This window comes from Cornus florida, unplaced genomic scaffold (assembly GCF_030987335.1).
Source record: "Cornus florida cultivar Cherokee Brave unplaced genomic scaffold, ASM3098733v1 CherokeeBrave_3.0.0_Hap2_Chr10, whole genome shotgun sequence".
NCBI classification, from domain to species: Eukaryota; Viridiplantae; Streptophyta; class Magnoliopsida; order Cornales; family Cornaceae; genus Cornus; species Cornus florida.
The window spans coordinates 57897399-57912392 of record NW_026775580.1 but is presented as its reverse complement, the minus strand read 5'-3'; the positions used below and the strand labels follow the sequence as shown (position 1 = coordinate 57912392).

Here is a 14994-nt window from a genome sequence, read left to right as displayed (position 1 = left end):
GTTAGTTTAGTGTGTTGTATTTCTATTTCTATTTCTATTTCTATATATATATATATATATTTTCCCCTTTTTTGGCACATTGAATGATGCTATTGGTGGAATACTGAGTTTAGTGATAAGAGACGCGTTGTCGCTTAATCTACCGGCTCCAATGGAACACGTGGCCTGAAATTATTCGATTCCGAGTTTACAATGATGTGCTAGAAAGTGATGGTTACAATAGATATATCCCATAACAGCAACAAGATTGAGCATATTCCTTCAGAAAACAATACAATTTTTTCAGTGTGGTTTTTCACAAAGGAGAGCATTTGTATGGGGGTAAAATACATTCCATGTTGGTGGAATATACATGTACACACACAATAGAGACTAGAATGAATTTGATATGTGGGTACAGATTTACCCCCAAATTTAATAATTATTTAAATAATAATGGGTAAAATTGATGCACATAAATTTGAACTTTGCCTGTTGGAGCCTGTGGAACTTGATATCCAGATAATATTATTATTAGGGTACCCTACAAAGCTTGGGGGTTTTGCTGTAAAACAAAACTACCCTTTATATTCTTTATGGTGGGACAAAGTTACCGTTTAGGATGCAGGTCTTTGATGGAGAAAGAGTACACTGTAATTTTGGAAGGAGTGAGTTTGTCTTTTTGCACGGGAGCTTCAGGGGGTACCCCATTTATCCAAATTGAGGGACATCACTTCCAATGTGGGGAGGACAAGTATGTCACATTTGTTTAAAAAGTTCATCATCACTTAAATGTCCATCTGCCTCTTTGTACTATATAGTACTCCCAATGTGTTATATGCCACTTAGGAGAATAAAAAAATCTGCGTTAATCTTCTTAGTTTGTGATTTGCAATCTGAGAGTGATTTTGTGAAAAGTCTTTTGGCTAGTAGTACACAACTTTTCTGTTTTTAACTTTCGATTTGGTTGAGTGGAGGGTGATTTTTAGTGTCTTATCTTGAAAAAGATACACAGACCAGAAAAAAAAAAAAAAAAAAATTAAAAAAAACCATTTTACCACTAGTAGTAGGCATTGCTTGAAATTCTTTCCACCCTTTAATTTGAACTTGTTTGAATTTCATCTCACCCAAACTTTTGGGGGAAGAATGCTGCTGCTAAATGTTTCGTGTTCCACACGGCGTTTGTCAACTGTTGGGTGGTATGGGTCTAGAACGAGGTCCACCTTATTTAATGATTGGAGGACAAGAAAGTATTCTAAGTGTGTTTAAGATTTCAATTGTCCCGCCTCTATCATGTAGCTGTTCTATGTGTACTGTATTATTGTATTCCATTTATTGTTTCGTTTGATGATGATGATGATGGTTGGAAAAATAATGTTATCATTTTGCAGGACTATGTAGTGGGACTTGGGTAAATAGAGAGGATAATATATATATCCTAGTGACCATATTATATGATTGTAGTTAGATGTAATAATATGAAATTGAATTGTTGATGTGAAAGTCTTACAATACCACAAGTTTCAGAAATAATTTGTTGCCACAAGTGAGAAGGGGGTTTTGGGGTGTAATACTAGGATAGCTAGATGGTGATGGGAGAGAGATAATAAATTGGGGGTAAAAGAGAGATAAGGGAGTGGTGAGATGAAAGGGTGGTTTAAAGCACTAGCAGAAAATTAAAATTAAGAAAAAGAAAAAATAATAATAATAATTTTAAAGAACATATGATGGCCTTAGGTGTATCCCCCTCAAAATGAGATGGTTCATCTGTTTGTTTGTGTGTGTGTGTGTGTGTGAGAGAGAGAGAGAGAGAGATATATATATATTCTTTTCATTTTCTGTTTTAATGTCAATTTTGTTCATGAATCATGAGGGTAGGGTTTGTGTTAGTTTGTGCTAGTTTGAGTAGAGCCAGTTGAAGGGCAGAGATGGTGAGGTGGGGGGTGGGGGGACTGGGAACTGGTGTGCAGAGGCAGTACTGCTCCTATTTTTGTCATGTGAGAAGTAGACAGAGGTAATAATAGCTGGATTTTGTTTCTTCAGTTTGAAACAGGGGCCCCCCATACCCTTCCAACCCCTCTTTCAACTGATACTTCCTCTACTACTACTACTAATTATCACCATTGTCTTTGTTACTGATTTGCTTTTCACAAATTAATACCCCCCTCTCTCTCTCTCTCTTGTTTTTTCTCTCTCTGGGGTACAAATTTGTTTTCTTGTTAAAAGATTTGCTTGTACATTCACAACATGACATTGTTTTTATCAATTTTTTTTTTCCTAAATTGTTTTTTGTTTTTCAAATCATATTAGCTCCTTTTTAATAACGAGTGTGCTCCCACTGCGAACTCCCACTATCGTAGATTTACCCTTGGCACCTTTGTCGTAGAGTTACCCTTTTCAAAGTAATAATTTTATCCTAGTGTGTGAGTGTTTACGTGTGAATGCATAGGAAAATATTTGCAGCTTTGCATGGTTGTTTAGCCCAACTTTCAGACCCTAGATTGAAGGTGCAGACCACCATTGAGACACAAACTCAACTCACAATACCTACAACAAAGATTTACATTTTAAATAATAAAAGGGTGTGAATCCCAATGAAAAAAGAATTATGATATGTTGGATCTAACTTTCATCATGTTTATTTATTTATTTTTTTAACGCTACTTTTTCCTAGAAAAAGTCTAAACATTTATCTGACTGCTCTTGAAAAAGAAGAGTGGGAGAATTTAGAATTCACATTGATGAAGCAAAAGAAATGAAAAAGTAATGTGTGAATGGTGGGTGTATTTGGGAAAGCTGGTAAAAGCATTATGCTAATTTTCCTTTTTAGGCAGTCAATAGCCTGGTATGGAAAGGGAACAACAAAGAAAGAGGCAGATGCTTCCCCTTCCTCTCTCTCTCTCTCTCTCTCTCCTCTATTTGACACACTTTATCATCTCTCTATCTCTCTCAATGACCAGCATGGAGAAGTAGTAGAATATGTTGTATTTCCATTTTATTCTATTCTACAGTCAATTATGTTGTTAGACTTCTCAAAAAGAAAAGAAGTAACAGAAAACAAAGGAAAAGTTAAAAAAGAAAAGCTGTTTTCTACAGTGATATAAATGATGGTGAAACTCTAGTAGTGAACAATTTTCACACCAACTCATCTAAGAGTTAGTGGAAAAAAATGGGGGGTAGTACTCTCTTCTTCTAATTACTGCACAATGTGTGTGTTTTTGATATGAGAGGATCTGTTTCAAACTTCACTAACTCATCATCATTACCGCTCAAAATCTCTTCTAGATTTGCCATTTTCTTAGTAGGCTCTGATTTTGATGATATGGGTAATGAAATTGTTGTAGTTGTTGTTGTTGTAGTGGAAGAGGACTGTGTAAGCTCTCTTCCTCTCTCCACTTGAGCCATCCAATCTGTTGTGAAGAGGACATAGAGCATGAGCAAGGCACACGAGGCCTGTGCTGCAAGCAAGCCTACCCAAAGCCCTGCAAACCCCATTTTCGCCACGAACCCCATCACGAACGCCACCGGCATGCCCACCAAGTAGAACGACCCCAAATTGATGTTTGCTCCGATTGTAGGCCTCGCGCTGCCTCTCAGCACCCCGCACCCGGTGGTCTGCGGGCAGTTCCCGAGCTCGCACAGTCCGGCTATCGGCAATGCCACCGCGGTGAGCTCCAGGATCTCGGCATCCGTGGTGAAAAACCTCCCCCACCTGTGCCTCATCAGGGTGGTGAACAGCATGGCGGCCAGGCCCAACGCCACGGCGCAGGCGAGCGACACGATCATCGAAATGCGGGCCTTCGCGGGGCGGTTGGCGCCCAGCTCGTTGCCCACTCTGGTCGACACGCCGAGGCTGAGGGAGGATGGGAAGACATAGACTAGTGAGGTGGTCTGGATGAGAATCCCCATTGAAGCAATGGTTGCCCTGGGATTGACTAGTAGTCCGCACAGCATTATCATGAACTCATACCACCACCACTCTAGGCAGACCGAGATGCACGTCGGCACGGCCAGGGCGAGCAGCGACGACCACCCCCGGAGGCAGTCCGTGCTCGGAGCAACCCACGAGTCCTTATACACGCCGGAGAAGTAGACGAACGAGCAGAGCAAAAGGAAGAGATTGAGATTAGTCCAAACCATGGCTATGGCCACCCCTGCAATACCCATCTTGAAATAGACCACCAGGAGGAAATTGAGTGGTATGTGAAGGAGAACCGAGATTGCTGAACAGTAGGTTAACGGTAATGTGATGCTCTGTGTCCTGAGATAGATGCGAAGAGGGTGGAGTAGGGAGAGAAAGAAGAGGTCCGGGATGGCGAAAACGATGAAAGTATGCGCCATAGATGAGATTTCTTGGTCTTGGCCACACCACAAGAGGATTGTCTTCATGTTGAGCCACATGAATGAGATGGGGATTGAAGTGGAGAGGAGTAGAAGCACTGTCCTTTGTAGAGTTAGGCCAAGAAGCTTCCATTGTTTCGCTCCGTAAGCTTGTCCACAAATGGGCTCCATGCCCATGGCCAGGCCGGAGATGACAGAGTAGCCGGTGATGTTGGCGAAGCCGATGGAGAGAGAACCTCCGGCAAGCTCAAGCTCGCCGAGATACCCTAGAAAAAGCATGGAGATCATGGCTCTCGAATACAGTAGTAGACCTGTGATAGCTGTTGGACCCGAGATCCTCCCTATGGCTTTGATCTCTTCCATGGCCTAAAAATGCAAAAGCAAGAACATGCAAGGACATGAGTGTTTGTTGAAAAATATCATACATTTCATGACTATATACATACATATGTGTGTGTGTGTGTGTGTGTGTGTATATATTATATTAGTAAATGACAAGTATTGTTGTTCATGTGGTTATGAAAATGGTTTGGAATGTTACCTCCGAAGGAGTTGGCCATCTGTGGAGTTCGTCATCATTGTGAAGAAGATCCACTGTGTGTTTGGGGTTTAAGAAATGGGTTTTCTTAGTAGGGACAAATGAGGATGGAGAGGATGGTTTGGGGTTACACATAGCTGTCTTTGTTACAGAACTAAGAAACCGCAATAATACTAACAAAAATGAACTCCCTGTTTGTATGTTTGGTTTTTTTTCTTTCTTTTCTCTGTTTTTTTTTCTTTTCCTTTCTTTGAGAGCTCTTAATTCGAATGGGGTTACTTGGGGGGTTGGATAGATATGCTGGTGGATATATATACACACATACACAAGGGAAAGGGATAGGGACCTACTATAAACGTGTCAATCAATTTATCAATTGAGAATGTATCCAAAAGCGGCTGCTAGTTTACAAAATAATAATAATAATCACACACAGTATACATATATATGTGTGTATATTATATTTGATAAACCTTATTTAAACACATGACAAGATTGATGTACGTATATTCGGGTGCATGTATCTAAACGTCCTGCAATGCTAAAGAATATTATAGTCGTCTGGTACAATACAACACTACGTTATTAAGTATCATCGTTACACGGGTGGAGTTATGTAAAATTGGTTGGCGGGTATATGTATTTTTTTTAACCGTCCATAATCTTGGTATAGTTGATAATGGTGTGTATGTCCTTAATGGCATGTTGCTAATGGTGGGTTTGCTCTAATTTAATGGACCTTTTTGCTTAAGTGTGTCACAGTAAAGAGGATAATGTTTTAAACCATTGCTTTTAGGTTTTAATTTTTTTGCTACAGGGGAAGAAGAAGAATAAAGAAAGTGATGTTTGGATTGGCAAGTGGAATGGGATTGACAAGCAATTTCGAAATATAATTCCCTAAGTGAAATGACGGGGGCATATTGGCATATAATATATATATATATATATATATATATATATATATATGAATCTTTGACAAAGGCATTAACTGTGGCCATGGAAATGTTGGCAAGTTCTAGGGCAACCATGCATGATCTATTCTTCTCACAACGCCCATGTGATGATCCTCAGTAGGAGCATGACTTCTGTTGTCTGCAACCGATTTGAATTTAGCCAAACATCCCCTTACCCAGTTGCCAAATTTGAGAGGTGACAAGCTTCGTGTAAAAATCTGTTTTAGGCCCCATCTGTTTTTGGCCCCCCCACCCCTCTCTCTCTCTCTCACACACACACATGTGTGTGTATCTATATATATATATATATGAAAATGATCTAACTTATTTGGTCAGAATGAAGGGGTTAAGAAAGAAAAATTGGGTATGGTGCGTCATGGTAAAAATATTGCAAGAGAACCAACTTCTGGTACAGTGTTTTAAATTTAAGTGGAAAAAGTGATGGCTAAGAATATTTGTTGTCCATAATGAGATTTGTTTAGAGTACATAAACCCCATTAATAACAGTCTAATCAAATATTATATGGTCGGTTTTTGGTGGGCCTCTGGTGTGGGTTTTTGTTAGGTTAATCCCTTTTCCCTCCATAACTAAATGCACCAACGTAATGGGATTGTTGGTTAAAAGATCACAAGATTTGACACATTGAAGTTTTGTATTTTTTTTTGTATATATATATATAATTTTTTTTATTTAAAATATTACAAGATTTGACACATTGAAATTTTATATTTTTCGGTCGATTTCATTTCTATAACTTTAAATAATTGATTAAGTTAGAAAAGACTTGAACCCTAATATCTCATTCGATATCAGGTATCGATAATAATTCTTTAGTAGTTACGTCCACGAACATCATTCAAAATCGATTCGATTCGTATAGGAAGACTTTACACAGTGAATTAATCAGGACAAATGTCCGGACATATGTTATCTGAATAAAAAAAAAATAAAAGCAAAAATGATGATTTGTTGCATTCTCCCTCAAGTAGTATGGGGTTTCCTCGCACATGGCTTCACTTTGTAGGCTTCTCGTCTCCTTCCCCAACCAAACAAAAGTTATTGTTGCTAGGAGTTGAATTCCAGTCTTAGGCACAATGATGGTGGCTTTAGGGATAGTAAAGACAAGGGTGTCCCTTTCTCACAAAAACCATGTATTGAAGAAAAAACTTTTCAAACTCATCTCACCTTATTCCGGGTTTGGGGTGCCCTGCCGTGCACATTTTTAGAAATTTCTAAACATAATCCTAAAAACAACATAAAAAGTATGTACAAATAGTTTAACAATGTACCATAAATTTGTTAATTTTTTTTTTTTTTTAAATATATGGAAAAAGAAAATGAGTACTTATCAATGATATATGCTTTTAAGTTTTAACCAGTGAAGATGGGACTCTCCTCCCAAAATTTGTCCTTATCCTGATTAAGACCTAACTCGTCCCAATAATGGGTGGAATGGGACAGAACCCAGCGGTACAGGTTGTAATTTGAAAGCTAAAAGTTCAATTATGAGAGAAGTGTTCTCTGTCCCAACACCCACTTAGACGAGAAAGATCTGAACTTTTAATACTTTCGTTATTTGTGTCCTGTCACTCATAGATAGACGCAATTAAGCTTTTCTCCACTTACACATTCATTGGATCATGTAACAATCTCCTTTGATCACTCCTTTGGCAACTTACTTTTATGTTTCTCTTTAAATTATGAAAAATTACCACATGGCCCGGAATAAAAAGGTCTCGATCAATCACAATCCAACATATAAGTAAAAAGTTAAATAAAATTAGCACATTTATTTGTGTGTTGGGCTGTTATTGACCGAAAAAATGTAGTACTGAACTATGTAATAGTACTTTATAAGTTCACAATCCTGAACATGAGAGACTATATAATACTTCAAGGGTGTATTCGGTTCCATAGAATTGGAGTATTAGAACAGAAATTTGTGAAATTTGAAAAAAACAGCTAAAAAAACAAAATTTTCTCCAATTTCAAGGTTCCAAATACACCCCAAGGGTATTGTATACTTTTCCCAAATTATTTTTAAAAATGATTTATTACAATAATGATTTACACATGAATTTTAAATCTTATTGACAATTTGTTACTAAATTAATGAACAATAAAAGACTTTAACATGAAAAAATTAAAAAAAATTATCACATAAAAACACATTAATGCACTATACAACAAAGTAGTATCAATTGAGAAGTAACCTAAAACAATACTTTAGAGTAGGGTTGAGGAAACAAATAATAATAAATAAATAAATATATTGAAAACTCATAAACTAAAATCTTGTTTAAGGTCTATTTGATTTCAGCTCTTATGCTTCGTTTGGTTGGAAAGATGAAAAAATGGATGAAAGAGAGAAATGTAACTAGGCATTAATAAAGGAAGGGAAGGTATCTCCCCATTTTTTGTTTAGTTGAATAGAATAGATAGTAAAAATGATAAATGGGTGACCCTTTTTTTTTTTTTTTTTTTTTTTTTTTTCAGTTGGAAGGAAGGAAAAGAGAGTTTTTATATTTTTTTTACCAATACTGTAACGATTTGAACCCGAGGGTTTGAATCGCTAACCGATCCTTACCCTAACATGAGATCAACTAAGGGCACTACGATCCTTTCCTATGTCAATAAATAATATATGTGTCATCCCAGGATTTATAAGATAATAATAATAATAATAATAATAATAATAAATATAAATAAATAAAGAAATAAATAATAGTAATAAAATGAGATCATAGCTACAAAGTATGCCAAAAACGGGCTACTAATCCATCGAACCCTGTAGAGGAGCGTCGTCCGCCACTTCTCTTCCATGTCCTGAAAAATGTTAATAATAAAGGGGTGAACATAAGCTCAGTAGGAAGTGTCTAAGACACACCTCTTATGACTCTGTGAATCTACGTATAGAATAGAAAATAAGAGAACGGGATCATACTATACCGGGGATGTAAACCATAACCACAACATCCAATTTAAACACAAATGTCAACCAAGTCACAAATACACCATGTATGCCAATGAAGTGTAATGCCATGCTTATGTCGCTCCCCGTTTCCGAAACATTTTCGTTTCAACTTCCAAACCGTTAGTGTAATCTAACTCCAGGCACTTCTAAGGCGTCACTAGGGAGGGGTTGGCTAGTCTTCCCCGACCACATGGCACCTCCATGGCGTCGTATGGGTAGCTCAACCACACTAAAGTCTCTCTCTAACTCCCTCTAGATCACACTAATACCACGGACCACTAAGCGCGTCCTAGGCGTCCAGGTTTTCGCAACACTTTTCAAAAACAATTTTCCAAAATCATTTTATTTGCTTTCAAAATCGCATTTTTCCTTTCCCAATGGATGTATAAATGTTTCATGCTCCTAATCATGAATTCAATCATAGAATTTCACACATGTTTTGCAAATTAAATCTCTAAAATAAGTAATTCATGCTTCCCTGTAACATTGTTTTAGCATACCAAACATACAAAGCATAATCCATTTCACATAAGCATGCTATTACACAATTCCATACAATTCATCTATATCTCATTTACATACTTTTGGGAAAATTAAATTAAGAAACTCTCATTTAACAATTTTGACAACATAGTACTAGACGTTCAAACATTCAAGTGCATATAATTAAAATCAATAACCAATACAAGTAATTTCTATCATTTTCAAGACAATATAGACCTTGTCATGCTCATTATAAATAGAATGTCCATAACCACAAATAATACTCATAATTTAGTAAACAACTTAACAACTTTTATAAGAAAACTCACAAAAGTCAAAGAAAATTGTGGATTAGAAACCCCTACCTCAAGAATTGCAAAAAACCCCAATTTGCCAAATCCAAACCCTAGAATTTGAAATTCTTAGGGTGCACCAAAACCACCTTTATTTCGATCAAATCAAAGATCTCGCCATGATCTCTAATTTGCTGCAAACGACACTTAAAAACTCCAAAAATTGAGGGAGAAATCTAGGATTGAAATCTTGTAAAAAGAAAAAGAAAAAAAATGGAGAATGAGAGGGGTGAGAGTGAGCTACGGGAGAGAGAGGAAGAACGAGACCAAATGTGTCTCTAAGCGACACATATATGCTAGTAGTGGGTCCTACCACCTTTTAAAATAAAATTTTCCTTTTTCTTTTTCTACACTACAATTATATATATGTAAAAAAAAAAAACTGTAACAACTCGGGTTTTGATTCAACTCGGTACTGCAGTGATGAACCGAATATTGACCTATTAACGGATCCAGATGCAGAAGTAAGAAACAAGACAGTGATCTCCCAAGGCATAACACATCTCTAAGACCCTTTGATAACCTTCTATGAGGTCACGGAATCCGAAGGAACAAAGTGCGGAAGCAAAACAAAGACAAGGGTATGAAAACCCTACCGAAGGAAGGACCAAGGGTAAAATGGTCATTTTACCTTAAGTGGAAGGAATTTGACTTCCAACAAGTCAAATGAGATCAAAAACATTCAAAAACAACCTATGGTAACTTCACATGAAGTCCCAAGGCCAAAGGAAGAGAAATCTCAAAAGAACCCTATCCCGGTTCGAACCAAATCCGATACCCTCTCACTAAAAAGAGGATATCTTGAGATAGGAAAAGAATCTGAAGTTGAAATTGGTACCATTGGAAATCTTACTTCGATGCGGTCAGTTTAGACTCAAGAACAGACCAATTTCGAGTTGAAACGAAGAAGTTACATCAGTTTGAAGTTGGAAGGCCAAAGCTAAAATCTCTGGAAGACTTGAACCGGTTCAACATTTCTTGAACCGGTTCAACATGGATAGAATGCCCATACTGAACCAAAAATGACCCTTGAACTGGTTCAACTATTCTTGAACCGGTTCAACTTGAACAGAATGCTAAAAATGCAGCAGAAACAGTGTTTTAGTAGAAAAATGAGTTTGCGACATGGTTCTCGAGATCAAGATGACATTTTTCGGAAAAATGTTGTGAAGAAACTCCCCCTAAAATCACATTTTCTATGTAATGGAGTCATGAACGGAATATTTTTCCCAAAGGAAATCCCCAAAATGCCCTTGGGCCGAGTTTTTCAACAAAAAGGTGAAATGAGTCCATAGGAGGTTCAAAACACAAACAAAAGGGTTTTTCATGGAAACGATCATTCACGCAAATGTAAATCATGATTTTGAGCGCGCGGGAATGGTCCGCGGCTCCCGGAAATGGCCAAGTCAAAATCCGACCCCCTAACGGCCAAAAAGGCGAAAATGAACTAGAAACGGAAATTTTGAAAACCAAAATTATCAAATGACTCTAAATGACCATTTGACCCTTGGCCACACATCATACATGATTAATGAGACCCTATGAAAGAAGGAAAACGGAATTTCCACACCCGATGCAACCATGGCAAAACAATAACTTGGCATTTTTCAATATTTTCATAAAATTTCATGAAGTCGAAAATTACATGGGATACAAATTATATGTCATTGGCCTCCGGCCTCATCTCATACATGTCAAATACAATACGAAGGGTGTACTTATGTACACATTACATATATGGAGTCAAATAATACAAGTTTGACATATAAGTCTACAAAATGATGTTTCATGCTAACATTTGCATGAAATGGAAACTTGAAGGCAACGAGTCACCCAAGGAACGATAAGCATCACGATCCAAGTCTTCGTACCTGAAATATGCCCCAGTAACTTTGGGGTGAGCAACATAAAGCTACTCATAGGAAATGAGCATGCATCGACCTAGCGTTTTACAATTTATTACCTTAAGGTGAAACATGTTAAAGGGCTCATGCCACTTAACATTTATGTTAAAGTGAGACTCAGGGAGCATCCTAAGCTACCCTAGAGCATAAATCAACAAGAATCGTGATATACATACATATATGAAATGAATTAAGATTGGGATAATCCACAGAACACGACAAGAAGATACTAGAATACATGGATCATATAAAGCAATGCAATTTACAGGATTGGAACATACCAATTAACGCGATAGGGATAATACGCGAAATCAAGAATATGACACAATATCTATGCAATTAACAAGATTAGTACATTCTGATTAACACGATAAGAGTTATACAAGGATTCAAGAACAAGATATAATGTCTATGCAAATTAAACACAGATTCAAGAACAAGGCATAATGTCTATGCAAGTTAAACACGAATTCAAGAACAAGGCATAATATCTATGCAATTAACAAGGATGGGACATTCCATGAACACGACAAGAAGAATACATGATATCAAGGATAATGCATAATATCTACACAATTTGACAAAGTTGGAACAATTCACATACCACGAAAATAGTTATTGATGAAATCAAGAATAAGGCATAATATCTATGCAATTAAACAAGATTGGGATATTCCAATTAACACGACGTGAAGTATACTTGAAATCAAGGACGAGACATATGATCTATGCGATTAAATAAGGATGGGACATTCCATGAAACACAAAAAGAAATTATACATGAAGTCAAGGACAAGGCATAATATCTATGCAATTGAACGAGGTTAGGGACAATCCATACAACACGATAAGAAAACAAGGGAATATAAGGATCACATTATCCATGCAATTTACATGATTGGAACATACCAATTAGCATGACATGAAGTAATACACGAAATCAAAGACGAGGCATAATATCTATGCAAGTAAACAAGTTTGGAGCATTTCACATACACGACAAGTTTAAATCTTCAAGGAATAACGATTTGAAATTTAAAGAGTGAAATCAAACAATGCGGAAACTTGGATATCGCTCGGATTAAAACCGTACTCTTGGGATCACTTTAGGGTTACCAACCTAAGGGTACCTTCCCCTAGTCTTGGGATCACTTTAGGGCTTTCAACCCAAGGGTACCTTCCCCCGTTCTTGGGATCACTTTAGGGCTTTCAACCCAAAGGTACCTTCCCCCGTTCTTGGGATCACTTTAGGGCTTTCAACCCAAGGGTACCTTCCCATATTCTTGATTGATATCCCAAGCCCCAAAATCAACAAGTTGTGTAACCAAGATTGTATCACATACAAGAAATGCATTAACCACGTTTTATGCACAACCAAGATTTTGTAACACACAAGTCATGCCCTAAGTTCATCAACTGGCATGGCATGTGAAAATGTCAAGAATTCATAGTTTGCATCTATATAGACTAGAAACAAGATATATAGCACATGAAATTCATTGAAATAGATATACCACAAGTATAAGATTTATGATTCAACTACTTACTAAGCAATGCATGAGTAATCAAACCATTCCAAGATAAGGGTGCAAGTTCATTAACTACATTAATAGAGCCAAGTTGTAACAAGTTATGATACATGCTAAATACGCAAAAGCCCCATAAAAAAAGACGTCCCTATCATTAGAACACTAAGTGGAAATTAATTAACCTAATTAATCAATTTCTCTAGAAATCAAAGTTGTCCAAAATTTCAAATTTATATATGTGAATGTCCATTCTATGGTGATTGCAAATATCACATTAATTTCACAAAGGGAGCAAAATATAATCATATGGAATTTAATTAATTTAAATTAATTAAATCTCTAGATTTCAAAATTTGTTCAAATGATCTCAAATTAATATATATCAAGGATTAAGTCATGGCCATACCATATATCAAATCAAAAATGGAAAACAAGCAAAGTACAATTAACTAGAATTTAAATAAAATTAAATTCATTAATTCTGTAGATTTGAAAACTCATTTAAATGGTTCTAAATAAATATATAATAAAGATCAAGTGAAGGTCATGCCATATACCAAGTCAAAAGTGAGTTATATGCAAGTTACAATAATCATTAATTTTTCAAATTAATAAAAGACATGCATTCAACATGTATAAGCATCAAAAGCATGTAAGACAACAAAATATAAACCTATAACATTCCCTACCTCACTAGAGAAGCGTCTCTCTAGAATCTAAAGCAAATCAACACAAAATGGCAAACCTTTCTAGGGTTATGAAGAGGAGAGTGAGAGGAACAAAAAGTGTTCCAAACTTCATGGTCTAAGGTGAGTAGAAGGCCCTCAAAAATCAAGGTCAAAGCTTAAGGCTCTAAGCTTCATCCATGGAGGCTAGGGTTTTCTTTACAAGAAAGGGAGATGAAGAAATAATGTGTGATAGAATGTAAGTGGAGGAATTAGAAATCCTCCACTCACTATGTGGTCTTACATCATGGTCAACACATACTAGTTTGGTCAATTGCACAAAAGTCCTTAAAAACCATAATCCCAAAGTGGCCCAAAAGGAATTGCAAGACTAAATTTGGAGCATACACTTGGCACAAATCAATGGCTTCTTCCTAGGCTTAATCTCAAGCCTTCATTTGTCAACCATCCAAGCCAACAAGTGCACCAACCCTAGGTCAACAAGTTGATGAATCTCCACCCTCCACGTGTCATCATTCAAGGCATCAAAAGTGTCCCCACACAAATGTCAACAAGTGGACCAATGAGAGTGTGACACTTGTCACACTTTTTCGGAAATTGCAAAAAAATCCTTTTTGAAAATATCTTCCAAATTAAATTGCAAAATGGTCCTTAAGATGAAAAATAATTACTTTCGATAATTACACTAGTGACCCCAAAAGAAAGGAAAATTCCAAGGAAAGTGTGCATCCACACCCCTAAGGAAGAAAGTGCACAATGGCATACATTTATAAGAAAGTAAAAACACACGTCTCTAAGAAATCATATATCATGAGTGCATACAAAAGTGGAAGCAAAACCGAACACGAAAAGCGAGGTTATGCCAACAAAGTGATAACCGAGAAAAAGACAAAAGATGAATAGTGTCAAAAAAATGAAAAATGCGGAAATGACTCGGTCCTCAAAGGAAGTTGTCAATCTGCACGAAAGAGTTCAGAAACCAATTCCAAGCACTCGAAACGACACTAAGTGACAAGAAACAGAACTCGGAAAAGGAAACTAAATGAAAAAAATTATCCGTAAAATTTTAGGAAAAAGGATAGGAAGGCAAATGACCGGATCGTTACAAATACAAACATTACAATCTACCATCCTTAAAAGATTTCATCTTCGAAATCTACCTTCCTTAAAGAAAGAGGCCCACAACCACACCCTTTCCCGAGAACACCTTACCAAACCACAGAGCCCAAAACTCAACAACCTTGTTGTCTCTG

At 36.7% G+C, this 14994-nt stretch overlaps 1 protein-coding gene across 1 annotated transcript; it reads right to left on the bottom strand.

Annotated features, from left to right (window-relative positions):
• Positions 1–3048: 3048 nt before the first annotated feature.
• LOC132276068 (protein DETOXIFICATION 48-like) lies at positions 3049–5185 on the bottom strand. The gene is made up of 2 exons (XM_059777321.1): positions 4862–5185; positions 3049–4686 (listed from the first exon to the last, which is right to left on the bottom strand). Exons 1-2 carry the CDS (start codon positions 4991–4993, stop codon positions 3172–3174), a joined length of 1647 nt encoding a protein of 548 aa, XP_059633304.1. The 5' UTR covers positions 4994–5185; the 3' UTR covers positions 3049–3171.
• Positions 5186–14994: the final 9809 nt, after the last annotated feature.

Excerpts from the sequence above, each read along its gene's own strand:
- LOC132276068 (XM_059777321.1), bottom strand. The coding sequence starts at position 4,993 with ATGTGTAACCCCAAACCATCCTCTCCATCCTCATTTGTCCCTACTAAG. Across the intron at positions 4,687-4,861 it reads GATGGCCAACTCCTTCGGAG|GCCATGGAAGAGATCAAAGC; the intron begins GTAACATTCCAA and ends TTGCATTTTTAG.